Genomic DNA, 25,177 nt, shown 5'->3' on the forward strand with positions numbered 1-25,177 from the left:
GTACCTGGTTTGAGCAGGAAGGACAGAGACGGGGGTGGGGCGGGGGGGTGGTGTCTGGCGGGCAAGGGTGTGGTGGGGTGCCCTAGGCTCCAACAGCTTTCCTTGCCAGCGGTCACCTTCTACCTTCTGACCCCGGGCTGAGCTCAGGCCAGGCACCGGGCACACATCCCAGCGGCCTACCTACAGAATGGGGTGGTCATGCCCCCACAGCAGCCTTACAGGACAGCACGGGGGCTCCCAGCAGGCGGAGGCTGGTCCCAAGGCCAGGCCACCCCCATTCCCTTCCAGGGAGAGTGGCGCCTGCCTGCTGAAAGTAAACACAAGGCGGCTGGGCTCTGCCAGGCGTTTTTTTTAGGAGAGCAGGGGAGGGGCAGTGGCCAGACACCAGCTGACCCCGAGATCACAGAAAAAGCCAAGGCTGGGCTGGACGACCCCACCCAGGTTGTTAGGAAATGGGAAGGGGGTGGTCAGCATGCCAGGGCAGATGGGCAGGTCCATTGGGAAATGTGGCGACTCCTGCTTAACCCTCAAACGGCCATCTGCTCAGTGCAGGGACCCCAGGAGCTGCCCAAGGAGACCCATCCATGGGCAGGGTAGCCAAGCACAGGGGCTTCCTTTCCTGGACTCCCCAAACCTAGCCAAGCACCAACACCTCACAGGCTGTTCCAAGGGACACCCCCATGCCCCTCCCCTCTTGCTGGCCCGACTCTGCAGGCCTAGGCTGAAAGGGGGCGGTGCCCACAAGACAGGGCCCTGCCTGCTCTCAGAGCTGCACCTCGGCCCCCCTTGGACCCTCAGGGTGGATTCAGGGTGGATGCAGCTCCCAGCCTCACCCCTGTGCCATCTACACCCAGGACACTTGGCCGCCAGACAGGAGGGGGTTAATGGAGCCCAGGGTAGTGGGGATGGGTTGGCCTGTGAGAGGGTGCTGGCTGCCCTGGAGGTGGGGAAATCCAGAGGGCAGGAAGAGCCAGCCCCCAGCAGACCTGCTGCCTATTTTGCACGCGGGATGGCCCCGAGGAAAGGTGAGGCTCCCTGTGTCCCCAAGCCCACTGGGGCTCTGCAGCCCCCACGAATGGCTCAGCTCTGGGAAGGCCTGAACTTTTGGGAGCTCGTGGGGGGAATGGGGCCACAGGGGTGTTGGAGGGTGCAGCTGCACCTGGCCCCACAGGGTCTCCTTTTCCTCTCCCTGCCTAGGGGCCCAGGGCAGTGGAACAAGGGAAGCAGGGCGGGGGTCTTTCTACACCCTCGCCCAGGGCTCCTCCGCTGGGCTAAGGCCTGCCACACTCTCAGCCACTTGAAAGCCAAGCCACTGCCATCCTGTCCCATCTCGGGGCCCAGCCCCATCCAACTGCATATAGGGCACTCTCCAGTGCTGCCTCTGTCCCACCCTGAGCTCTCCAAGGGCAGGGATGGGCCAATGTGGGGGACAGCCCTGTGCCCAGCAGCGGTTCTGGGGCATCGTTGCCGAGGAGCTTGGTGCCCTTTGTCCACAGATGAAACCTGACCCTGGTGAGTCAAGTCCTGGGTCTCTGTCTGCCACCAAGGCCTGCACCCTGTTCCTCTCCCTGCAATGGTGCTGGGCCAAGTACCAGGGTGCAGGCTGAACGTGTCTGTCCAGCCCCCAAAGGAAACAAGTGCATACCCACCCAGGCTGGCTCCAGAATATTCTCTTGCTCATGCCTTCCTCCGGGCCCAGATGGCAGCCTGGCCTGGCTTGAGTGCCCCACTTGGGGACACAAATGGGCACATGGCCTAATTGCCAGGTGGCCAGTCCTCAGTTTATTCTGGGACAGTTGTCACTGCCCTGTTAACCCTGCAATGGTTTTGAGCAGAGAACATCCCAACTGACCTGCCCGCCTTCTGCTTCTGATTTAAGTGGGGTAACCACATTCCTCACTCATACTTTTCTCTCGTCCCATCAGCAGTGCCCCCTTTACAGTGCCTTGCTGGGGTCTGGGTGTTAGGTTAAATGGTGGCCCACACGTACAGGCTACGGCCCGTAAGTTTCTATGCCTCACTCGCCCTGGGGTTCACATCCTGAGCCCCTCAGTGCCGCCTCTCCCCAAGCTCCTCTCCCTGCAGGAGGCCTGGCCCTGGTGGTGTTGCTGGTCTCCTGGGCAGCACTAGGCCCCTGTGGCCTGGAGGGAGTGGAGCAAGGAGTGCCAGGGGACACCGAGGGCCTGCAGTGCCCAGCTGTTTGCACCTGCGGCCACGATGACTACACGGATGAGCTCAGCGTCTTCTGCAGCTCCCGGAACCTTACAGAGCTGCCTGACGGCATCCCAGATGGCACCAGGGCCCTGTGGCTGGATGGCAATAACTTCTCCTCCATCGCCGAGGCAGCCTTCCAGAACTTCTCTGGCCTGGGCTTCCTCAATCTGCAGGGCAGTGGGCTGGCCAGCCTGGAGTCAAAGGCGCTGCTGGGCCTACAGAACCTGTACCACTTGCACCTGGAGCGGAACCAGCTGCGCAGCCTCGAAGCCGGCACCTTCCTGCACACACCGAGTCTCGCCTCACTGGGCCTCAACAACAACCTCCTCAGCAGGGTGGATGATGGCCTCTTCCAAGGCCTAGCCAACCTCTGGGACCTCAATCTTGGCTGGAACGGCCTGGCCGTGCTTCCTGACACCGTGTTCGAGGGCCTGGCCAACCTGCGTGAGCTGGTACTCGCAGGCAACAAGCTGACTTACCTGCAGCTCCCCCTCTTCTGCGGCCTCAGCGAGCTCCGGGAGCTGGACTTGAGTAGGAATATTTTGCGAAGCATCAAGGCCAACATCTTTGTCAAGCTGCCCAAGCTCCAGAAGCTCTACCTGGACCACAACCTCATTACCGCCGTGGCCCCAGGCGCCTTTCTGGGCCTGAAAGCACTGCGCTGGCTGGACCTGTCACACAACCGTGTGGGCGGCCTCCTGGAGGACACCTTCCCAGGCCTGCTGGGCCTGCACGTCCTGCGCCTGTCACACAACGCCATCACCAGCCTGCGGCCTCGGACCTTCAAGGACCTGCATTTCCTGGAGGAGCTGCGGCTGGGCCACAACCGCCTCCGGCAGCTGCCAGACAAGGCCTTCGAGGGCTTGGGCCAGCTGGAGGTGCTCACACTCAACGACAACCAGATCCAGGAAGTCAAGGCAGGTGCCTTTCTAGGCCTCTTGAACGTGGCTGTCATGAACCTCTCTGGCAACTGTCTGCGGAACCTTCCAGTGAGAGTGTTCCAGGGCCTGGCCAAGCTGCACAGCCTGCACCTGGAAGGCAGCTGCCTGGGCCACATCCGCCAGCACACCTTCACCGGCCTCTCGGGGCTGCGCCGGCTCTTCCTCAAGGACAATGGCATCACAGCCATCGAGGAGCAGAGCCTGTGGGAGCTCCCCGAGCTCCTGGAACTTGACCTCACTTCCAACCAGCTCACGCAGCTGCCCAGTCAGCTCTTCCAGGGCCTTGGCAAGCTGGAGTACCTGCTTCTGTCCCACAACCGGCTGTCGGCACTGTCCGCAGAGGTCCTGAGGCCCCTGCAGCGCACCTTCTGGCTGGACATCTCGTACAACCACCTGGAGGCCCTGCCGGAGAGCATCCTTTCACCACTAGGGCGGCTGCGCTACCTCAGCCTCAGAAACAACTCCCTGCAGACCTTTGTGCCACAGGCCCCTGGCCTGGAGCGCCTGTGGCTGGAGGGCAACCCCTGGCATTGTGGCTGCACCCTCCGGGCCCTGAGGGCCTTTGCCCTGCAGCACCCCACCATCGTGCCACGCTTTGTCCAGGCTGTCCTAGAGGGGGACGACTGCCAGTCACCTGTGTACACCTACAACAACATCACCTGTGCCAGCCCGCCCGGCCTCTCCGGACTTGACCTACGTGACGTTGGCGAGGACCACTTTGCTTACTGCTGACCCAAGTCTTGTCCAGGCCAGACGCCGCCGTGGAGCCAGAATGAGTCCTCGCCGTTCCCAGAGCCTGGTGGTTGCTCCACCCCTCAACTCCCAGGGGCCAGGCTCTCCTGATGGGGGTCTCTTCCTCAGGGAACACACAGGCCCAGGGGTTTCGCTGGCATGGGCTCGGGACATGTGGGTGCTGACCTGGTCCCTGAGGGGCCAGATCAGGAGGGTTGGGGGCTCAACCCTCCCCAGCTGTCATCCATTAAAAGCAATGTTACAAACCCTGCCTGTGACCAGAGGGGTGAAAGTGGGGGAGGGGAGTGTCAGCCAGCGCACCTGTGGAACCCCCTCCTGCTGCCAGCTCAGCTCGCGCCCCCTTCTTCTCCCCTCCCTGAGCTTGGACTCCCTTCACGTCCTCCCACGCTGGGCCCCCCAGGATGCCTGCCTCCCCCTGAGGAGCAGAGGACGCTCACTCAGGTTCTCTTCAGGTGGTGTTCTTGGAGGCGGCCTAGCACCAGGAAGCCAGAGCACGGCAGAGGCAGCCTCTGCTCCAAGAGGCCCAGCAGTTAATGTCACCCAGGGCCAGAGTGGGTGCCAGTCCTCTGTCTAGACCCCTACTCCTGGCCCAAGCCCTTAATGGCACTTCTTTCTCCCCCTACTTTCTTTCCCTGACAGTTCCCTCCCTCAGTGCCCCAACACCCCCCAGGAAGTGGTACCTGAGGTGCCTCCCCAGACCCCCCTGCCACCCTTACCCCAGAGCTACATCTTCTCTGGCGACAGCTCTTCTTCCCTTGGAAAGAGTGGCATCACTGCCATGGCCTCTGCTTTCCAGAGCGGTCTCCTCTCCTGCCCTCCTGGGAAAGAGGCATAAGAGCCCTGGGCCTGACTGTGTTGCACACTCACCTCTTTTGCTCTAAGCTCTGCCCCAGGTCCCTGCAGTGTGGAGGGCGGGCAGCAGTCGGCACTACCAGCTGGCCGAGGCCCCCGCGCACACATTTCTCTGCCATCACAGGTTCCTCTGCAAACTCCATTCAAACACACCCTCACCCTAGTCTGCAGGGGTCTGCTGACAACTGAGTTGCTGGTCCAGCCCCGGGACTCAGGGTGCACCCTATCTGCTCTAGGGCACGGCCATACACTAAGGCAGAGGGAAGACTGAGGTGGAATGACCTGGAAACATCAGACCTGTAACCGTGGTGGCAGGACACATTTAATTGCGGGCCCCTTTGAAGCTAACACCTTACAGGTTGCTGCTCCCTTCCGCACCCACCATCACGGCCGCTCACAGCCCCACTGGCAGGACAGCATCTGATGGTGACAAAGTTCCGGCTGGCCTCCAGACCCACAAGCTTTGTGGACAGCGTGGAGACGGGTATCAGGTATGGCCTGTCTGGGGCATGTGAGAACCACGACATGAAGAGAGAGTGTGCAGGTACCAGAGCTTAGGTGGTGGCACTAGGACCTCATGCTGTCCCCTGGGGCCTGCCATAGACCAACTCAGCAGGACCACTCACTGTCAGCAGCTCTGGTGCCCAGCTGCTGCTGAAGTGCTGAACTCTCCAAAGGGCCCGGGCAGGGAGGTGCGCACAGGGCCAGCCTCTCGGGCCAGCCTGGCAGGCTCCAAGAAGCACACCCAGGACCCAGGCTGGAGTTTGTGAGCTTGAGCCCCACAGTGGCACCAGAAGGTATCTCAGTCAGGACAGCTGAGCAGGTGTCTCCTTCAAAATCTTCTGGGCTATGGCGGAAAGGGCGTGAAAGGCAGGGCTCTGGGGGAACTCCTGCATGAAGTCTCGGCCCTCCTCCAGGCATCTCGTGAGCTCGGGGTCCAAAGGCACAGAGCCTGTGAAGACAGGGGGGAGGGGGCCAGGGAAGGGGTGAGGTGGTGACAGCGAGGCCTGGGAGGCCATGTCCATATACCTCCCATGGCCCAGGAGCTGCTGTCAGTGCTGCTTTAACCCAGAGCAGACACCTGTCAGCCTCACGCTGGCTGCGTGCCTGGAAAGGGTCTTGGGCTCAATTTCCACCTGGACAACCACCAGCCCACCCAGCAGGCCCAGTTCTGCTGCCTCGGACTCTGCCCGCTTGTAGAAAATACAAGACGAACACTGGGAACATGTGGCCGCGCACACAGAGGTGCTCCCAGAGCCAGAGCCGGGGCCATTCTCCTGCTCTGAATGGGGTCCCGGTAGGCATCAGCCGCTGCCGCTCAAGAGTCTGGGGGCGCTGCCTTCCCCTCAGGCTATTTCTTTCCAGTCGGTTGGCAGTGACTGGCATTAGAGATGAACTGATCCCCACAACCCGAGGAAGACGAGTGGACACAGCTGCTGTTATCCTTCCCCTTCTTGGGCAAGAGGCGCAGGCAGGTGGGACCACCTAGAGCAGAGGCCAAGGGGCAGCCCTGACCCTCTCACCTAGGAAAGGGACTCCAGCGTGTTTGGCCAGCTCCTCACCGCCTCCCCTGGAGAAGACGTTGGTGCACTCCTAAGACAGATGTGCAGGGTCCACCTGAGGATTCTTCGCACTTGGGGAGTGGGGTCCAGGCCCGGGGAGCAGGTTGGGGAGGTGTGGTGTGGCATCCTCTTCTCCCCCGCCTCCCGCCTCATCCCCCATGCCCGCAGGTAACTGCCCCACAACCTTCCGTGACTTACCGTGCAGTGTGGGCAGACGAAGCCGCTCATGTTCTCTACAATGCCAATCACCCGCAACCCTGTCTTCCTACAGAATGTCAGTTCCCGCCGCACGTCCCCCACAGACACAGCCTAGCAACCAGGAAGAGCAGGGACGGGCCAATGGGAATCCTTAACAGTCACCCAGACGAGCGTAAAGCGCAGGGAGAGCCAGCACTCAGAAAACGGATGACACTCTGCAGTACCTGAGGTGTAGTGACCACGACAGCCCCCAGAGGGCTATAGGGGCGAAGGGCGTCCAAGGCAGCCATGTGCTCATCAGAGGTCCCTGGAGGCGTGTCCACAACCAGGTAGTCCAACTGCCCCCAGGCCACGTCAGATACAAACTGCTTTATCAGAGCTGCAAAGTCCCAGGCAGGACAGTGGTCTCAAAAGGGTCTCTCTGCGCCCACTGTCTCCACCCGGCCTCCAGTGCAGAGCCGCCTCACCCAGAGCAGGGGAGCACAGTGCAGCAGCAAGGCACTCCCGTTCCTGCCCCCAGCAACCACCCCCTTCTTCCCAGCAGGGGCCACCCCACCCCACAGGACTTCTGCTCGGGCCTCAGTAAAGGCCAGCTGGAGCTGTGACCCTCTTGGGACGCCTGTGTAGACCCCTCAATTTTCATAGCCCCTGCCCTGTGCCTCAGTGCCAGTTGGAGGGGGTTAGCGCACCCTGCTGGCGCTGAGGCACAGGAGTCCAACCTTGTTATCCCCTGGGACCCAACACACACAGGTTGGGCTCGGGTCTTAGCAGACCCACCCTTGCTGCCCAGGGGGAGGGGACTCTATTGAGAATGGCCACACAGCTACCTTGCCCTCCTGGCCCATACCCGCCATGTGGACACGAATACCACACCTGGGCCTGACTGGTCAAGTGAGCAGCGGGAGGCCCATGTGGCAGGGAGGGCCAGCAGCCCCGGGCTCTTGCTTGGCTTTTTAATTGAGCATCAAGGGATCAGCTGAGGGAGGCCGGAAGGCTGACAGCGCGGTCCCCTGCCTGGACGTTACCATTCTTCTTGGGGCCTCTCCACACCACAGCCTCATCTGGCTTCTCCAGCAGGAAGCCCACGGACATGAGGGAGACACTCTGCTCCTGGTCCACAAAGACAGGCACCCAGCCACCATCACACTGGTGCACGGCCCTGCCCTGCACCCGGAGCATTCGGGGGATGCTGGGGCCACACAGGTCCACGTCGAGGATCCCCACCTGCAAGGAGCCAGGATGTCCGCGTGGTGTGTTGGGGTCTCCCAAGGTAGGAAGAAACCGGCTGGCTTCCCTGTATGTTCACCCACAAGGGGAAGGGGGCAGGACTGGTTCAGGAGGGGACAGGTACTATGGTTAAGGATAGGAGGTGCTCACCTTTTTGCCCATGTGACGCAGGGCCAGGGCCAGCTCCGTGGAGATGGTGCTTTTCCCGACCCCCCCCTTTCCAGAGAGGATTAGGATGATGTGCCGGACGCCAGCCAAGTTTCCAGACTCTGCTCAGGAGGATAAGAGAGGAGATCCTTCACACAGATGCTCTTCACGGCTCGCTCACCAGGTAACCGCGTACCTCTTCCTGTGTCTTGAGTCCTCAGACCAGGGCAAAGACCTGAGACCTGCCCCTTCCTTCGCTGGAACATCTCCCTGCAGGCCTAGACCCTCCCCACAGGCTCCTCTAGTGCTGCTGCTCCCCCTCTTGTCTGAAATGCCCCCAATTGCTCCTCTTTCTAGTTCTCGCACTGCAGTGAGGCAAAGACTGCAGGCTCCTGGCTGAGCCAATGGTAACAGCTGGAGACTAATGTGCCCCACCCACTCATCTGGGATCCAAGGCGCTCAAGGAGGCCTTGGACTGCAGTTCTCAGGAGGGACCCTTACAGCTTTGGGGACCAATCATGTGTGCGTGTGAATGCCAGTGTCACCTGGCTACCAGCCATGCCTTAAGAAACACTAGGTACACAAGGGCAGCCACAGGGTGTCCCTGCCTCCTTTGATAACTCCCATAGGTCCTGGGCCTCACAACTCTGTAGACCCCGGCTCTCTTCCTACCAATGAGCCCCTAATGTCACCAAATAAATAATTCACCAACTCAATCCCTGCAGCAGGCAGGCATTACCATCTGCATTCATACAACCCTTAGCCCCTCTGCAATACCCCCTTGTCCTGGTCTCAGTGGCCTCAGGACTTCGCCATGCCTCTAACCAGCTGCTTTCCCCACCACCCTCCCCACACGTGGACAGGGCTCAACCATCAATCCAAAAACACAGTCTTCCTCCTGACCCACCACCTGTCAAAGGTCTGCTCAAAGGCCCGCACCTCCAAAGCCTCCCTAGCAAGAACTCAGAGAGTGCCTACCCTGGCTTTTGGTGGCAGTTCCTTGTCACCAATGCTCTTCCTAGATACTTCCAGCACCTGGGGCTGGGACATCTTGTAAGGTGACGACAAGGAAAGGACACAACCCCGACCAGGATTACTGCCTGCAAACAGGAAGCCCCAGACCATGGCTTGAGGTTACCCCCGTGGCAATTTAAAAGCTTAATTGCCGCCCTGGCTGGTGTGGCTCAGTGGATTGAGCGTAGGCTGTGAACCAAAGGGTTGCCGGTTCGATTCCCAGTCAGGGCATATGCCTGGGTTGCAGGCCAGGTCCCTAGTGGGGGCCATGTGAGAGGCAACCACACACTGATGTTCTCTTCCTCTTTTTCTCCTTCCCTTCCCCCCTCTAAAAATAAATAAATAAATAAATTTTTAAAATAAGCTTAATTGCTTTAACATCAAAAGGTATTTGGGAATGAACTTCGCTTTTGTTCAGGTGGAGGGCAGGGCTCAGGTGGAAACAAAAGCCAGAGGTGGGTCCTCATCTGGTCAGTTCCGCCAGCCTCTAATCACCAGCATGCACTACCCTCCTGGTGGGAGTGGGATGTTTCAGCTGAGAATCAACCAGGACACTCATGCTCTCATCTGGTATCAGGGAGGACTTCTCAGACAACAATCCTTAGGGGTTAACCACAGAACCCTTAACTTGTAAGGGTTCTATGGTTACTACCAAGTACCTACTGCAGTTGAGAGGTTGTACTGGAGGCGGTTTCTCCCCTCGGAAGAAGTGAGGAGCCCCCTTGACAGAAACGTGTCCTGCTCAGACTCAGCGGTAAGTCTAACCAATGTCAAGTCCAACCAAACATGATTATTTGATACACTGGACAAGTTTGTAACTTTTTGTGTGTAAGAAATCTTTCTAGAAAGATACAAGTAACTGACCCTGGAGAATCCTTCTGGGCACAGAGAGATCAAGCTTTTTTTTTTTCCTGTATACCTGGTTAAGCCTTTTTATCTTTATGTGCATCTTCCCCTAGTTAAAATAGCAGCTAGCTCTTTTTAATAAAACTAATCAATCTAGAAGATATTCTTTCCTTTTAGCAAGTCTGCCCTTATTCTAAAAATGCGTTTCAGATGTTTTTCCTCCAGTGCTATGTTTATAATCTGACATATGAATCCGCCATATAAGAGCTTAGTAACCCCAAGTACCAGACTAGAGGTATTTCAAAAAATAATGTGGCAAACCCCTAATTATAAAAGTCTATTTTAGTTAATCTTGCAAATCTGATTATACCCACTTGTATTCCGTCCAACACAACTTTCACTTTTTCAAGTATTAAGGTTTATAAAACTAGACTAAAACTTCCAAAAATAATTTAAAAGTATGTGACGTTCTGGTGTCTTTTTAGAACCTTGTATTTAAACGACTTCCTGTTTTCTTGCGGTATCACCAAATCAAAAAACCATAGCATAAATTCGGGAAAATATTGTGTTTTTAACAACAAACAGCATACGTGCTCTTCCTGAGTTCCCCTGTATCTACGTTCCCGAGCAACGTTGTGGTTACACGAAAACTTGTAACCTGATGACCATACACGCGTAAGTACACGTGCGCCTCCTTTTCACTGCAAATAAGACAATTCGCTACACACCCTTTTCACTGCAAATAGGACAATTCGCTACACACCCAGAGTCCTGACTAGCAGAAGCGGGACGACTTCTTCCTACCATCTCCAGTGACCGCACACTCACCCGCCGACGCCTCCATCCCCGTTGCAGGTTGCAATACGGTCGTCGGCTTCTTCTCTCTCCCTCTCTCTCCCTCTTTCTCTCTCTCTCTACCCGCCTCCAGCCAGACGAAAGACCCATCCGGCCAATGGGCAGCTCGAGGCCGTCCCCTTTGTTGCTAGGCCCTAGCCAATCAAATTGCACAAAGGCTGTACGCAGTTCCGGCGCGGACGCCGTACCGGAGGTGAACCCACTGCCTCGTCAATCCTTGAGTGTGGGGCAGCATCCCCGCCTCGCCCTTAGTCCCATGGGTGGGCGGGTGTTGTCCCAGACAGCTTGAGATGTAACCAATGAAGATACGGAGTCAAGATTGACAGGTTCAGCAGCCTTCTGGCAAGAGGCGCGGGCCGCGCGGCTGGCCAGAGCCCAGGGCCCGCAGCGCCCGCCTGCGGCTGTTTGGCCAATGCGATGCGGGGGGCGGGGATTGTTTACGTCTCGCTCGGGAGCGGAAAGTGGGTCACGGCCGTCAGCGACAGCGGAGCAGTGCAGGTGAGACCCGGTCGCGTCTGCGCCTCCCCGCCCGCCCGCCGGGGAGGACCGGGGCCCTGCGGGACCCCGGGCGGCGGAGCGCAGCCGCGCATTTGTTCTCGCGGCCGGCGCTGGGGCGGGGCTGGCGGAGCGGGCTGGCCCACACGGTAGGCCCGCCGCGCAGCGCGGGGAGGAGCCGCAACGCCGCCTGAAACTGGAATTAGTAGGAGTCCTCCTGCTTCCAGGCCGGAGACAGTCTCGTACGCTGGTCACTCCGCGTGTATCGCGTGGCGCCTACTGGGCGCTGCAGACGCAGCAGATGGTGACTAGGCCGGCCGACTGGAGCCGGCTGATGGACGGGCTCCGACACGCAGGTGAAGGAGCCGTGCAGCGCCGTTGCTGGAGGGAGGGGAATCTGGTTCTGTAGACTGCGCTTCCAATCCTGGAAAGCAGTGCCTACGCTCATTGACCAACAGCGCTGGCCTGTGTCTGGCGGGGTCCTCACGGGGGGACAGCCCCTGTCCTACAGGGGGGTTCAGTTCAGGAAAGAGCAAGGAAGTAGATAATCACGGAAGTCGAAGTGTTACTGAGTCGGATGCGGAAGCTGAGAGCCAAAGAGGGCAGGGGAAGGCTTTCTCGGCCAAGGGCAGGGAAGAGGTAGCAATTAGAACAAGGCCACTGAGATTGGAGAAGCCCAGGAGAACTTGATAGGCTTGGGGGGATTTTGCCTTTTATTCTAAGAACAGTGATAAGCCCTGAGAAGTTTGAAGATTTGTTAAGATTTACTTAAATGTTCAAGACTTGTTTCAAAAACATCTTGACTATAGGGAGTGAAGTGGGTGGAGTGAGACTGACCCTGTGGAGGTGGTGTGGGGTGTGTGGGGGCCCTCAGGCCATGGTGGGAAGGAAGAAGGCAGGTAGGTGGGGCAGGGGGGTGGTGATGGCTATGAGCCTGGCATGAGGAACTTGGAGGTTGGAGATGCCATTTGTCAAACTGTACAGTGGGGGAGGAGCCAGGTGAGATTTGAGATGCCTGAGGGCTATACAGGCTGCCCATCTGGGCTCCAGAGGCTGAGCTCAGAGCTGGGCCGAGATATGTATTTGAGAGTCGTGGATGTCCAGGTGGCTTTTCACACTCTGTACCTAGGTCTCATCAAGGTGCTTGGACACTGGAGTAAGGTAGGAACTTGTGCGGAGAGTTCTGGAGCCCCAGCTTGGTACCTACTTGGCTCAAGAAATCCTCCACCTTTTGGGGGGGGGGGTCTGGCACAGCTGGCCAAGGGACAAATGCTGGGGTTGTTGGGAGACCTTTCAGTGTGCCAGGTATTTTCTTTGCTCAAAACCTGCGCCCCCCGCCCCCAGATCCTGTCCACCATGGCCAGGCGCTCCCGGAGCGGCAGAGCATGGCACTTTGTCCTTAGTGCAGCCCACCGCGACGCAGATGCCCGGGCCATGGCTCTGGCAGGGACCGCTAACCGAAGCTACGACTCCGATGGGCAGGTGAGTGGGTACTACTGGAATAAAGTGAGGAGACCCCTGAGGCAGGCTTTTCCGTAGTGCAGTAGGACCCTACTGCTCATCCTGGGTTTGCCCTGGTTAAGGACCTACCCAGCCCTGAGGTGACAGGACCTCCAGACAGATACCATATTCCTCTTTGTACTCTTTGCACTGAAGAGGGCGGCAGTTGGTTTTTTGGTCAGTTCATTCAACAGAACATTTCCATTCCATTTCTCAACCCATTTCCAAAGATCGCCGTTGTTAACTCCATGTTAGCCTCCTGGACAGTTCCTCTGTCTGTACAAATACATGGTCTATGTTTGTGTGTATGCATGTAAAAAAGACATTGTCTTGAAAACTACAACTACTATGCTTTCCCCCACTCAGTCACCCCCAAGTTCAGGTTGGAACAGCAGCTCATCCGCTTGTCTCAGTGCAGACTGCCTGATGTACCCAAGGCTCTGCAGCTGGAGGCTGACTGCACCCACCCTGCGAATGGCTGGGCTGCGTGGCTTTTGCACCCGTTGCCAGGTGACTGGGAGGTGGAATCTCAATCACCTTCCAGAATCTTGAATCAGAGCAGGGGGTTGGCTCTGCCTTGAGTCACCTCCGCTGTTTCCTGCAAGGCTGATCTTCGGGTGACTTGTCTGTGCTTTGTCACGCCCGCTCTGCATGTTGCCCTGGCTCAGCCAGGCGTTCGGGGTGGGGGGTGGGCACCTCTCTTCCCTAGAGTGAGGGCTGAGCCCCGTGGAACTGCTAGGCCTTGAAGAAGACTTGGAGGCAACTATTCAGGGTTGATAGCATTCTTGGGCCTCCCCAAAATCCCTGTCCAGGCCAGCTAGAGACGCTGCCTGCATTCCTGTCCTGACCATGCGGCCCGAAGCAGTCTGTGTTCTTGTGTCTGTCCCTGCCTCGCTGGCTCATCACTCTGGGATGTGGGCAGTGTTGTGGGGCTGGGGTACTGTGTTTGACACATGCCTGCGTGCAGCCTGCCGCGTCACCTAATTGGTCTGGAGTACTTGGGTGTGTGGGATGACAGGCGGGTGTGTCACCTTGGCATCTTTGAAGGCTGAACACAGATGTCTCCCTTTCCTGTGCCCTTATGGCTTGCCCTGGGACTGTCGTCATCCACCCAGGCTGACCTCCAGGCCTGCAGTACTCAGGTCTGCACCCAGGCTCCTGACTCTGGGAAGGGGCTTGTGTCTGACGGTGCGCTGCCTTGGCTTTGGGGGAATCACCATTTCGTGCTAGTGGGCTGATTTGGGCTTGATTCCAGTCTCCTTTCTGGGCTCGCTCTGGCTGACTTGGGTTCAACCCCCTTAGTTCAGTCTCTGGTTGATTCACAGGTTTCTGTGTGGGCCCTGGGTATAATAGGAAAGTAAGAAGGACAAAGCTCTTCCCCTGCAGAGTTTCAGTTTTGGTGGGAGGAGGTAGACCAACAGGACGAAGGAGACTGTCGGAGGAGAGATGAGAAGGGAGGGGACCCAGGAGGCAGGGCTAGAAGAGCATTGGTGAAGTGGTGTGTGAAGAGCTGCCATCCCAGGGCAAAGAGACCTCCCATGTGACATGTGGAGGAAAGTGGGGGATCAGGGCAAGGGAATGGGCCTGGTGAGCTTTGATGGAGAGTGTGGCATATTCTCAGGGTGGTGTGATCTGCCCTAGGTCTGAGTGAGGTCACCCGGGCTGATATGTAGAGGGTATTTCAAGGAGGCAAGAGGAACTACCAGAGACTAGTGTGGAGGCAGGAGCCAGACCAGGACCCCCAGGCCAACCTGAGAGGGCTGGCAGAGCAGGCAGGCAGAAGCTGTCTGTACCCTCTGGGCCCTGGGCAAAGAGATCGGGGTCAGCCTGGGGTCCAGAGCCAAGGCGAGTGTCAGAGGGGCCTGTGTGGCTTCAGAGCAGGAATGACTAGTTGCACAGAGCATCTCTCACTGGCCTCCAGGAGACGGTGGGTCAGCAGTCGCCAGAACCTGATGAGTTGGGCTTGGGATCAAGCCCAGGATGGGGCCCTCCAGGTAGAGAGGGTCAGGCACCCAGTGAATGTTTTTCTGTGACAGGCTTAAAAGGAACAGCACGAAACCCCTGGGCTCGTTAGGGCCCTGGGGTAGGGGCTAAGGGTCATCACCCTTGCAGGGTGATGAAAGAGCTGCGGCCCTGGGATGTGCGTAGGTACTGCCAGTTAGGAGTCCCAGTGGGGCCCGGCTTCCACCCGTGGGGAGGCCCAGGCTGCCTTCAGTAGATCACCAGTGGCTTTGCCAAGAGGCTCCCCTCCTTCAGGCCACCCTTGGTGGGTCCATAGCTATTCCATGCTGTCAAAGTTGCTTGGAGATGGATGGCCAGGCAGGAAGCCCTGCTGTGGCTCACCTGCGCCTGGGCCGCCAGGCCCACTTGGATGTGCAAGAATGGGGTCGAGCCCTTAAGCCCACTCTCAGGAAGCTAGTGGCTTGGTGTAGGCCTTTCGGCAGGAGGCCCTCCCAGTTCCTGAGGCAGGAGGTGATGAGGGTCACTCTGAGGGCACTGTAGAAGTGGGCCAGCTGTGCACTGGGGACCTGGGGAAGCCCTTTGAGGCCAAACTCCCAGATTCTTCCCTTGGGGCCCCAGAGCAGTTCGTCCGTTGGTCTGTGCTCAGCGTGGCAGGTGGGTGCAGAAGGCACAGCGGGGGAACAACCTGCTTTCCTTTCTCAGCACAGTGACTCTGACTCTGACCCTGAGTACTTGTCCCTGCCGCCATCCATCCCCAGCGCTGTGCCTGTGACAGGCGAGTCCTTCTGCAACTGCGATAACCAGAGTGAGGCCTCCTTCTGCAGCAGCCTGTACACGGCAGCCCACCGGGGCAGGGACTGCCGCTGTGGGGAGGAAGATGAGTGTAAGCGCCTGGCATGGGGTCGCCTGGGCTGGCTGGGGCAGGCCTCTGGGGCCTGGTAAGGAGGACCCAGCAGGGGCTCCAGAGACTACCCCCGCCTGGCCTTTCCTCTCCCAGATTTTGATTGGGTCTGGGATGACCTGAATAAGTCCTCGGCCACCTTGCTGAGTTGTGACAACCGGAAGGTCAACTTCCATGTGGAATACAGCTGTGGCACAGCAGCCATTCGAGGCACCAAGGAGCTGGGGGAGGGGCAGCACTTCTGGGAGATCAAGATGACTTCCCCCGTCTATGGCACTGACATGGTAAGTTGGTGGCAGGGTGGGGGGTGTTGCTGGCTGCCCCTGCCCTGGGTCCTCTCTGCCCAGCCTGTGGTCCCCAGATGGTGGGCATTGGGACGTCAGACGTGGACCTAGACAAGTACCACCACACGTTCTGCAGCCTGCTCGGCAGGGACGAGGACAGCTGGGGCCTCTCCTACACAGGTACCTGGGGTCCCTTCGGCGGGGCAGGTGAGAAGAGCTCCCATGCCTCAGAGCTGACCCCCACCCTCTGCTGTCCCCCAGGGCTCCTCCACCACAAGGGCGATAAGACGAGCTTCTCCTCACGGTTCGGCCAGGGCTCCATCATCGGCGTGCACCTGGACACGTGGCATGGGACACTGACCTTCTTTAAGAACAGGAAGTGCATCGGTAAGGGCGGTCAGGGTCCCAGGGGAGACACGTGCCTGTGGGGGTTGCTCTCACTGAGGTGCTGCAGGAAGCAGAGACCGGGACCCAGGCTGAGTGGCCTCAGGGCTCCCGAAAAGGTGTCCTCGAAGAAAGAAGTCTAAGGTCCCAAGGTCTCCAGAAGGTGGGCCAGCACAAGCACCACCTGTTACCCCAAGAGGATGTCCAAGGAGTGGCCAAGTCCCCTCCTGGCCCAGGTTTCAGGTTGTGCTCCCTCCTCTAGGAGTGGCAGCCACCAAGCTGCAGAACAGGAAGTTCTATCCGATGGTGTGCTCCACGGCGGCCAAGAGCAGCATGAAGGTCATCCGCTCCTGTGCCAGCGCCACCTCCTTGCAGTACCTGTGCTGCCACCGCCTGCGCCAGCTGCGGCCCAACTCTGGGGACACACTTGAAGGCCTGCCCCTGCCACCTGGCCTCAAGCAGGTGCTACACCACAAGCTGGGCTGGGTCCTGAGCATGAGCTGTGGCCACCACAAGTCCCCTGTGTCTTCACCCAAGGCCACAGCCAGTCCCAACAACCCAGAGACCCGGCGCTACCAGAGGAAGCGCTGCCGAAGGACCTAACTTATTTTCCAATGAAAACTGCCTTCTGAGGCTGAGATGGCATTTTCTTCATCCTTTCCCTCGGGCTGTGCTCCAGGGTAACAGGAGAGGGAGGAGTTGAGCCTAGGTCTGCCTGGGCTCACTCTGCCATCAGAGGCTGAGACAGGCCATGCCGCAGGGGCTCAGGGGCCATAGGCCCTGGGATCCTGATACCAGGACTGTCTTGAGTCCATCTGCTTCCCGTGCCAGGTGTGGGAGCCACGGCTTCCCTCCTTAGAGTCTCTTAGGAGTCGGCCCCCCAGCCCTCCTGGACTGAGCGTGCAGGCCCAGGAGGTGTGGTCCACGGCCTGGTCTGAGGCCGGCTTTCTTGTAGCCACCAGCCTCAGGGAACCTTGGATTTGTCCTCACTTGTTTTGCATGTCATCAACTGTTCCTCCTGTCCAAGACTGAAACAACTGTAATAAACTTACAAGTTTATGCCTGACACCTCCATAATGGTAGAATTAAAAGGAATCCTTATAGAGACCTGGGCTTACAGGTACTCACAGCTTTTCTTCCATGGTTCTGGTAGTGCTGTTTGGTTCTGCTTTGGGGAGAGGAGCCCGGTTTCCTTTCTCCAGAACTCTGTCCCACCTCTCCTCTCTGAAGGCGCCACCCCCAAGCCTCCAGGTGACTGGTGCTCATCCCTCAGCTGGGACGTGGGTGCTCCCCAGCCCCTCCTGACTGTCCCAATTGGCCACCTGGCCTGTAGCCAGTGCAGGGCGCTGCCCCCAGCCTCTCCAGCCCACCATCTGGCGAGTCACCGGTTATTCTAGAACCTTTCCTGCTACCTGTGCCCTCCTTGGGTTCAGACCTGACGGGGAGCCCCTCCCCAGGCTAAGGGACAGGTTGTGCTAGGTGACTGCTCTCCCCCTCTCACCCCTTGTGTCTGGTCCCTCCCTGGCTGGGCTGCCTGTTGTCCTGCTGGTGGCAGAGAAGGCCCTGTAGGTCAGGCTGGCACGGTCAGGAGCTCAGATCCAGCAGGAGGTCAGGGTTGGTGGAGGTCAAGAAGAGGCAGATTCGGCGAGAAAGATCAGGTCCCACTCTTCGGAGTCGACCACCTCCATCCACCTTCACAGGGAGATCAGCCAGGAGGGCAAGGCGCTCTTGCTCGGTGCTGCAGGCCAGGTACGCCTAGGTTAGGCACAGGGATGAGCGGGGCAGGCCGTAAGGACCTGGCCTCCACATCTGGGAACGGGGGTGGGGCTGGGAAAGGGCTCACCTTCTGCAGAAGGCGGGGTGATGGGAAGGCAGTGACAACAGCATCAGCCACTGCTGGGCTGACCCGGTTGAACTGCCTGATCTGCCGCCACCAGGCCCCCCGAAGCCCTGTGCCATCTCTTGTCACTCGCTCGCCTGCCACCCAGCGCCCAGCTGTGCAGAAGGAAAAGGCCTTGGACTCCTGGAGTTGCCTGAGGGTGGGGAGGGTTCAGGGAGGTTTCATCTCTCCTGACCACACAGTCCCCCATCGGCCACCCCTCCAAGTGTTCCTGGCACCCTCCTGGTATCAGCTAGCAGCTGGGGTAGGGGTCACGCACTTGAAGGGGCGCTGGGCTAGAGCCTTGGTGAAGGCGCACACGTGCTGACTCAGCTCCTGCCAAGAGGCCACCAGCAGCACGTCCAGGTTTGCCCAGAGCTGCAGCAGCACCAGGGCCTGAGGAAGACACGCCCACAGGGTTGGGTCAGAGGAGGGCTCCCCTGAGGGACACCCAGCTGAGACCAACCCTACATGTCTTCCTGTAACCAAACCCAGGAGCTGGGCCTCAGAGACCAGACTGAGTGCCAGGGCCAAGGTCAACCACCTCACCCAACCTGACTTCTCACCTCCTCCACCTCAGGCCAGCCAACAACCACCTTGGCGCAGGCCGTGCCTGGAGAGACTGGCTGCCGCATCTCCTGGGCATTGGGCTGGCGAGACCTGCACAGAGATGATTATCCCCTCCAGCTCCCCGTACCCCACCGGTCCCACGCATCTTGCGTTCCGCTGCCCCCAGAGCCCACCCACAGGAGGGGTTTAGCCACGTCACAGTAGCTGCAGAGCTACCCTGACCTTTTCCCTGAATTCCCCGCCCCAGCCAGGCCTGCTAAGGGTACGAGGGTGGCCCAGTACCACAGGTAGGCGTCCAGCCCAATGACAGCCAGATGGGGGCAGGTGGGGCTCTCAGGAGAGATCCAGGGCACTGAGCAGGTTGGGCCACAGATCTGCAAGTTAAGAAGACTTACCACACTTGTTCTTCAGGGCGTGCCCCAGACTCCTAAAAAGAATTGAGCTCAGTCCCTCTTCCTGTTCCTGGCCTACTCTGCACCACAGCTTGGCATTTGCCTAGCAGCAGGTACTTGATAAATGCTGAACCTCAAACGCTGGGACCCAGAAGGGGGTCTAACCTATTGACACTCTGTTGGAAACATCAGCTGAGCAGTCCTATTGCTCCTTCAGCCACGTGGGGGCTGGGCTGTTGGCTCACGCAGCTAGATTGCATAGCCAACCCACAGCCCAAATCTCCAGGCCCCATCTCACCAGTTCCCCCACCTCTGGCTTCTGACTCAGCTCTACAGAGGGTCCTCCTTATCCTTGCTTCTTCTGCCCTCAAAAAACAGCTGCGGCTCTGGTCTGCTCCCCGACCAAGAGCCCAGCTGGCTCCCTGCATCTCATTCACAACATCTTGGTTGTTGAAGAGAGAGGGGCCCAGCCCCCTGCATGCCCTCTCCAGCCCCTCTGCCCTTGGTAAGGACTGGCAGAACATCACAGCCAGGCGGGGAACCCAGCCCCCACCAAGCACCTGGGTGAGCTGGAAGACACCCTGCAGAAACTCCTCAGGCTCCAGCAGCAGCAGAAGTTCCTGCTCACCTGCAGCCAACAGCTCAGCAGGCACCTGTGGAGACATCCAGCGGTACTGCTGCCCACCTTCAGCCTCAAGTGCCCCAGGGCCTCGGGCTGGGCACCACAGCAGCTGTAAGGCTCATGGCCACAGGCAAGCCCATGCCCACAAGGTCTGCTCCACAGAAGCCAATGTGGTTTCCTGCTGAGGCCAAGACCAGGGCTGGTCCGTAGGGCTGGCAGGAGCACTGACCACAGCGTCAATGGGGGTGGACCATTCCTCAGCCACCAGCTGCGTTCAGACCCTGGACCCAGGCCAGCATCTGACCAGCAGGGTGGCTTGAGCATCAACCACTCCACATTCCCTGTTCTTAGCTTATTTGCATGATTAGAACAGCTGCTTCATACAAAATCACAGAGGTGAAACACCCGACCCAGGACCGCACTATGTAAACCCAGGAAACGTGGCTGCTGGTGCACTCACACTTCTGAGGCAAGTTTCTGGCTTCACTCTGCTCCACCTGAGGCTCCGGGAAGGGCGCTGGGGCTCGATGTGGTACTCACAGCCCAGAGAGCCCAAGGCCTCCATCAGGATGTCAGCACCTGCATCTTCCAGAATGGCTGGGGTGGGAAGAATTGACAACTGTCACTCCTTTTTCTCCACATGAGGATGCTACTCACGGCAGACCCAGACCTGGGCGGCGTGTTGCAAACACACCGATTCCCCCAGCTCCAAGAGCGCAATCGGGTCCAGACCCTGGAGTGTTTTCATCAAGCTCCCCAGTTGGAAAGCCGGAGCCAATTCCTGGCCAAGAGGCAGCCTTGACAGATGCCCCTCTCACCCCACAGTGGGCCGGGGTCTACCTCCCAGGAGATTCCAAAGCCCGAGGTTCAGCAGAACTTCAGCTCCTCACAGGACCCCTGCCCTCACCCTTGGGCGCACCTGGGTCCACGAGCACCGTAAGTCGCCGCAGCGCCTGCTCTGGCCGCAGCAGCCGCAGCGCCTCGGCCGCCGTTCTGCGCTCCTCCGCCGGGTCCCGGGCCCTCGTGGCGGCCTCCGAGTCGGCTTCCGCGCTGGCGGCGCCCTCGGTGTCCGAGTCCGAGATCTCCCAGGTCGGGGGCCGCCGTTGTCCCCGGCCCCGATAGGACCCCCGGGCCCTCAGTGGCCCAACCTTCGCCATGGCCTGTCCAGTCTCTCCTCCGCTTCCGGCCTCACCCGGACGCCTTCACCATGAACACCAGCCACTTCCGGCAGGGGGCGGGCCTGGTAAAGAGTGCTGACGGCTTCCAGGTGGAGCACGGACGCACGGACAGACCATGGCGCGCAAGAAAGTGCGGCCGCGGCTAATCGCGGAGCTGGCCCGTAGGGTGCGGGCCTTCCGCGAGCAGCGGGACAGGCCGCGGGACTCACAGCGCTATTCCCTAGACTACGAGACGCTGACGCGGCCGCACTCCGGCCGCCGGCTGCCGGTGCGGGCCTGGGCCGACGTGCAGCGCGAGAGCCGCCTGCTGCAGCTGCTTGGCCGCCTCCCGTCCTTTGGCCTGGGCCGTCTAGTCACGCGCAAGTCCTGGCTGTGGCGGCATGACCAACCGTGCTACTGGCTCCTCACGCGTGTCCGGCCGGACTACACGGCGCAGGTTCGTGCGCCACTCATTACGTCCCGACTCCCGAGCAACGCGGGGCTGCACTGCTCACTCTACTTGCGGCTTTGTGGGACGGGTTCTCCTGCGTCCTGATCTCTGGGGGAAGGAAAGCTGTGTGAGCTTATCCCCTCCCTATTTGCTTTGCAGAACTTGGACCACGGTAAGGCCTGGGGCATCCTGACCTTCAAAGGTAAGGAGTCCGAGATGGGTGGGATGGCTGTTGGCAACAGAGTGTGCCACGAGTATGTGCAATAAACCCCGTCCTTCTTTCCTCAGGAAAGACGGAAGACGAGCCCCGGGAGATCGAACAGGTCATGTACCACGACTGGCGGCTGGTGCCCAGGCACGAGGAGGAGGCCTTCACCGCTTTCACGCCCCGGCCAGAGGACACTCAGCCCTCTGTGCCCTACCCTCCACTGCTCCGGGCCATGATTCTAGCAGAGCGACAGAAAAATGGGGACAACAGCACCGAGGAGCCCATGCTGAATCTGGGGAAAATACGCACTGATCCCTGGGACTACCCTGCGAAACAAGAGGCAAAGAATAAGGCTAAGAGCACTCCAGTCTGAAATGCCAGGACCGGCAGGCTGCCTGAAGAGTGTAAGGCAGTGAGCACCATTCTGATGAAACAAAATATCCTTGGGTTACACCTGAATCCGTTCCCCGGGTGCTGATTATTTTATCCGACCTCCGTGACTTGTTCTGAGACTGCACTGAACAAAGGTTGGCGCCAGACCCTGCACCTGTGTCTCTCCTCTGACCCCGTTGCCCAACGGGGAGGCCCACAGGAGGCAGCTGCTGGGGGAGAGCTGAAAGCTGTGCTAGCGGTTGTGGAGCCCCAGGGCTGGCACCTGTCACTTCCAGGTTGGCTTCCCTTCCTTATCAAAGCGTTGCCTCAACCAGAACCAAAGCTTGAACGCGAATAAAGGCAAATGAAACAGCCCCGGCTTGTGGTTTCTTCGAATTTGGGTTGGGAGACCGTGGCTGATGGGCTGCAAGAGTGTGGGGAGAGAAAAAATTGACATCGTAGTATATCTGGCCTGATGGATGGAGAGATGAGAGCGGATTGGGGGTGGCACAGATGTGGTCGTTGCACGGAAACCTCTGGGCCCCGAAGCCTCTGGGGTCCTGGGGTGGGCGTGGAGGATAGCCAGGGTTCACTATCTCGCCTGCGTTCTCCCAGCATCCACTCCCGAAGGCCGGCACGAGGGGGCGGGGGGGGGGGTCGGACCGCGGCCCCTTTAAGCGTAGGCCCCGCCTCCACCCCTCCCCCGCCCAGTCTGCGCTCAGCTCCAGCCGCTGCCGCCATCATGATCTGTTTGGTGCTGACCATCTTCGCTAACCTCTTCCCAGCGGGTAAGCAGCGCGGCCGGTACTGGGACTAAGCTGTGTGGGCAGGGGCTGCAGCCGGACGTGCCACTTCACCGTCCCGCAGCCTACTCCGGTGTGCATGAGCGCACCTTCCTGGCCGTGAAGCCCGACGGCGTGCAGCGGAGGCTCGTAGGCGAGATTGTGCGGCGCTTCGAGAGGAAGGGCTTCAAGCTGGTGGCTCTGAAGCTGGTGCAGGTGAACTCGGAGGCGGGGGTTCGAAGGAGGGTGCAGGGCGGGACAGGTGGGTGCGGGGGAGGGCGGTGCCTCGGAGCGGACCCCCTCCCTCTCCAGGCCTCGGAGGAGCTGCTGCGAGAGCACTACGCCGAGCTGCGCGAGCGCCCCTTCTACAACCGCCTGGTCAAGTACATGGGCTCGGGGCCGGTAGTGGCCATGGTGAGTGCAGGAGGCGGGGAGGTGCGCTGGACGGCGCCCTGGACCCCGCTCCACCGACACCTCTCCACTGATCTTGTCCATAGGTGTGGCAGGGGCTGGACGTTGTGAGCACCTCTCGGGCGCTAATCGGGGCCACAGATCCAGCGAACGCCCTGCCCGGCACTGTCCGCGGAGATTTCTGTATCGAGGTCGGCAAGTAAGGCCGGCCCCCAGGGACATTCTTACCCCAGCCCGACCACCCCAGCTGGGCATCGTGGAAGTCCTTCGGGCGCTCACTGGCGCTTTTCCCTCCCAGGAACGTGATTCATGGCAGTGACTCCGTGGAGAGCGCCCGCCGTGAGATCGCACTCTGGTTCCACCCTAACGAGCTCCTCTGCTGGGAGGACAGCACCGAGCACTGGCTGTATGAGTAATGGGGCAGCGGGGCTGGTCCTCCTCAGGCGAGAGACGACCCAACCCCAGGCGCCCAGGGCCTCTTGGGATAGACGTGCTGCTATAGGTTGGGGTTCACAGTGCTCCTCTAGGATCTCCAACAGGGGAGGTGGATCTGCCCAAGCCCAGCATGCCTGGAAATGCACCAGGATGGGGACCCTGGCACTCAGCTTGGTCCAGTGTTTCTTTTTATAATAAATTGAAGAAAATCTGGAGCTGATATTGGTTTGGGTCCAGGGACACAGAGGTACCGTGATAAGACATTTATTACATACAGAGCAGATACATAGGTTTGCTTGCAGGGCCAAAGCCTGAGAAAAGTCACCCAGCCCCTTCCCCCAGCTGCACCCACCTGCATAACCCCCCAGTCATTCATGGCCCTGTGGGAACAGACGAGGGACCTGACGTACATCACAGTGGAGAGTGGCAGGGCAGTGGGGAGAATCCTGCAGCTGCATGTGACTGCAGCAGTGTCTGGCTGGGCTGTGGGATGGCTGCCCAAGATCTGTGCTTCTCTGGTGGGAGGTGGGTGGGCAGCAGGGCCCGGGGCTGCCCTCATCAGTGCCTTTTGGAGCAGGAGTAAGGCCTGGGCAGGTGGAGAGGCAGCAGTCCAGGGCAGTACCCCTCAAAGCAGGCGAACACATGCTCCTAGAGCTGGGGAGGTGGTCCCTGTCCTTAGCCCTTAGGGCCTCTGCCGCCAGCTTGTCAGTTGCCCTTGAGGGAGAAGGCCACACCACCAGCCCGAGGCACTTTAGCATGTCTTGGGAACTGGGCTCCTTGGAGACTGCTTGGGAGGCAGGCCCTGGATCCCGTATCTTCCCCCATCACCCTGAGGCTGAGCCTGCATCCCAGTGGCCCCACCTTTATGCTGAGGCCTAGGCCTGCCCTGACAGACTGAGAAATTCCACCCTAGAGGATTCCAGGAAGGGCAGGACTGCAGGGCTTGCTTGCCCGGGACAGGGAGAGGGGACATGGGTCAATGAGGGCTACGAGAGCCTGCCACACAGGACAATCAGGGGGCTTGAGCAGGATGATGGCATCTGTCTTCTCAAACAGCTGCCCCAGGGAGCCTGGATGCATGCTTTCGTGCCAGTTCCTAGGTTGGCAGGGATGGGGCTGGGGGGGAATCCAGGGCAGGCTAGTGGTTGGGTTGGGTCCCTTAGGGTCAGACCCCCACCCTCATGGACAGCAGGCAAAGGCAAGTGGGCCCCGAGTATTTGGCAGACTGAAATCCCTGCTTCCTATCCTGGGTGTCCTAGGAGTGAGTAATGAGAATGGGGAGCCCAGGATGCAGTTGAGAGCTACCCGGGGGCTGCTTATTCTGGAATTCTGGACCCCGGGCCAGGAACTGCTGGGAAAAGGGTATTCCCAGAAGCTGCCCCTCCCACCCACATCCCCACCCTGAGCCAGACCTGCTTTGCTGCTTGCTGCCCCTGTCAGCTCCCAGGCCGGACCTAAGGTGAAAGCTGCAGGTTGAGAGGTTAGAGAGGGGCCGGTGGGCTGCCCCACGGGGCAGTCGTGGCAGGTGAGCAGGGCGTAGCGTATGTACAGGGTGATGTCAGGCAGGGGCGGTGCAGGCCGTGCCTCACTCAGGGGAGTAGGACACCTGCCACACGATGATGTGGCTGCGCTCGGCCTTGGACAGCATGGGCTTCACCTGGCTCACGTCTGCCATGCTCTCCTCCGTCTCGTCATCTTCTCCGTCGCCTGGAGGGAGCACACGGCTGTGAGGGGCAGTCCCTCCCTGGGAGCCCCTGGGGCCT

At 59.6% G+C, this 25,177-nt stretch overlaps 7 protein-coding genes across 26 annotated transcripts in view; 4 read left to right on the forward strand and 3 right to left on the reverse strand.

Moving 5' to 3' along the window:
* Nucleotides 1-319: 319 nt before the first annotated feature.
* IGFALS (insulin like growth factor binding protein acid labile subunit) lies at nucleotides 320-4,179 on the forward strand. The gene is made up of 2 exons (XM_045820772.1): nucleotides 320-1,025; nucleotides 2,086-4,179. Exons 1-2 carry the CDS (start codon nucleotides 473-475, stop codon nucleotides 3,885-3,887), a joined length of 2,355 nt encoding a protein of 784 aa, XP_045676728.1. The 5' UTR covers nucleotides 320-472; the 3' UTR covers nucleotides 3,888-4,179.
* Nucleotides 4,180-5,416: 1,237 nt separating this feature from the next.
* Nucleotides 5,417-11,013, reverse strand: NUBP2 (NUBP iron-sulfur cluster assembly factor 2, cytosolic). 4 transcript variants are annotated; one of them, XM_045820624.1, is made up of 7 exons: nucleotides 10,583-11,013; nucleotides 7,898-8,016; nucleotides 7,546-7,630; nucleotides 6,745-6,899; nucleotides 6,521-6,631; nucleotides 6,284-6,353; nucleotides 5,417-5,712 (listed from the first exon to the last, which is right to left on the reverse strand). In XM_045820624.1, the coding sequence occupies exons 1-7, from the start codon at nucleotides 10,596-10,598 to the stop codon at nucleotides 5,567-5,569; spliced, it is 702 nt and encodes a 233-aa protein (XP_045676580.1). In that variant the 5' UTR covers nucleotides 10,599-11,013; the 3' UTR covers nucleotides 5,417-5,566. The 4 variants fall into 4 exon arrangements, with proteins under 4 accessions (XP_045676580.1, XP_045676578.1, XP_045676581.1 ...); XM_045820622.1 differs by having other exon boundaries at nucleotides 7,546-7,744; nucleotides 10,583-11,011; XM_045820625.1 differs by having other exon boundaries at nucleotides 7,546-7,744; nucleotides 10,518-11,011.
* Nucleotides 11,014-11,039: 26 nt separating this feature from the next.
* Nucleotides 11,040-17,201, forward strand: SPSB3 (splA/ryanodine receptor domain and SOCS box containing 3). Of its 3 annotated transcripts, XM_045820618.1 has the most exons (8): nucleotides 11,040-11,107; nucleotides 11,332-11,460; nucleotides 12,449-12,586; nucleotides 15,269-15,449; nucleotides 15,564-15,751; nucleotides 15,829-15,931; nucleotides 16,013-16,138; nucleotides 16,398-17,201. In XM_045820618.1, the coding sequence occupies exons 3-8, from the start codon at nucleotides 12,461-12,463 to the stop codon at nucleotides 16,736-16,738; spliced, it is 1,065 nt and encodes a 354-aa protein (XP_045676574.1). In that variant the 5' UTR covers nucleotides 11,040-11,107; nucleotides 11,332-11,460; nucleotides 12,449-12,460; the 3' UTR covers nucleotides 16,739-17,201. The 3 variants fall into 3 exon arrangements, with proteins under 3 accessions (XP_045676574.1, XP_045676573.1, XP_045676572.1); XM_045820617.1 differs by lacking the exon at nucleotides 11,040-11,107 and having other exon boundaries at nucleotides 11,114-11,460; XM_045820616.1 differs by lacking the exons at nucleotides 11,040-11,107; nucleotides 11,332-11,460 and adding an exon at nucleotides 12,056-12,265.
* Nucleotides 17,202-17,341: 140 nt separating this feature from the next.
* On the reverse strand, nucleotides 17,342-20,851 carry EME2 (essential meiotic structure-specific endonuclease subunit 2). 2 transcript variants are annotated; one of them, XM_045820621.1, is made up of 8 exons: nucleotides 20,518-20,851; nucleotides 20,059-20,195; nucleotides 19,537-19,629; nucleotides 18,980-19,011; nucleotides 18,581-18,674; nucleotides 18,295-18,410; nucleotides 17,979-18,168; nucleotides 17,342-17,890 (listed from the first exon to the last, which is right to left on the reverse strand). In XM_045820621.1, the coding sequence occupies exons 1-8, from the start codon at nucleotides 20,753-20,755 to the stop codon at nucleotides 17,720-17,722; spliced, it is 1,071 nt and encodes a 356-aa protein (XP_045676577.1). In that variant the 5' UTR covers nucleotides 20,756-20,851; the 3' UTR covers nucleotides 17,342-17,719. The 2 variants fall into 2 exon arrangements, with proteins under 2 accessions (XP_045676577.1, XP_045676576.1); XM_045820620.1 differs by lacking the exon at nucleotides 18,980-19,011 and adding an exon at nucleotides 18,867-18,958 and having other exon boundaries at nucleotides 20,518-20,849.
* Nucleotides 20,829-22,160, forward strand: MRPS34 (mitochondrial ribosomal protein S34). The gene is made up of 3 exons (XM_045820626.1): nucleotides 20,829-21,212; nucleotides 21,366-21,408; nucleotides 21,495-22,160. Exons 1-3 carry the CDS (start codon nucleotides 20,892-20,894, stop codon nucleotides 21,785-21,787), a joined length of 657 nt encoding a protein of 218 aa, XP_045676582.1. The 5' UTR covers nucleotides 20,829-20,891; the 3' UTR covers nucleotides 21,788-22,160.
* Nucleotides 22,161-22,489: 329 nt separating this feature from the next.
* Nucleotides 22,490-23,629, forward strand: NME3 (NME/NM23 nucleoside diphosphate kinase 3). The gene is made up of 5 exons (XM_045820596.1): nucleotides 22,490-22,574; nucleotides 22,654-22,784; nucleotides 22,881-22,982; nucleotides 23,066-23,178; nucleotides 23,278-23,629. The coding sequence occupies exons 1-5, from the start codon at nucleotides 22,529-22,531 to the stop codon at nucleotides 23,393-23,395; spliced, it is 510 nt and encodes a 169-aa protein (XP_045676552.1). The 5' UTR covers nucleotides 22,490-22,528; the 3' UTR covers nucleotides 23,396-23,629.
* Nucleotides 23,630-23,651: 22 nt separating this feature from the next.
* The window catches only part of MAPK8IP3 (mitogen-activated protein kinase 8 interacting protein 3), a 52,620-nt gene continuing 51,094 nt past the window's right edge, over nucleotides 23,652-25,177 (reverse strand). For all 14 annotated transcript variants that reach the window (XM_045820593.1, XM_045820587.1, XM_045820585.1 and 11 more), the window contains one exon: nucleotides 23,652-25,121. In XM_045820593.1, the coding sequence (XP_045676549.1) occupies nucleotides 25,000-25,121 (122 nt within the window). In that variant the 3' untranslated portion in view covers nucleotides 23,652-24,999. The remainder of the gene's footprint in view (nucleotides 25,122-25,177) is intronic.

Source organism: Phyllostomus hastatus, unplaced genomic scaffold (assembly GCF_019186645.2).
Source record: "Phyllostomus hastatus isolate PE091 unplaced genomic scaffold, TTU_PhHast_1.1 phas_scaffold_442, whole genome shotgun sequence".
NCBI classification, from domain to species: Eukaryota; Metazoa; Chordata; class Mammalia; order Chiroptera; family Phyllostomidae; genus Phyllostomus; species Phyllostomus hastatus.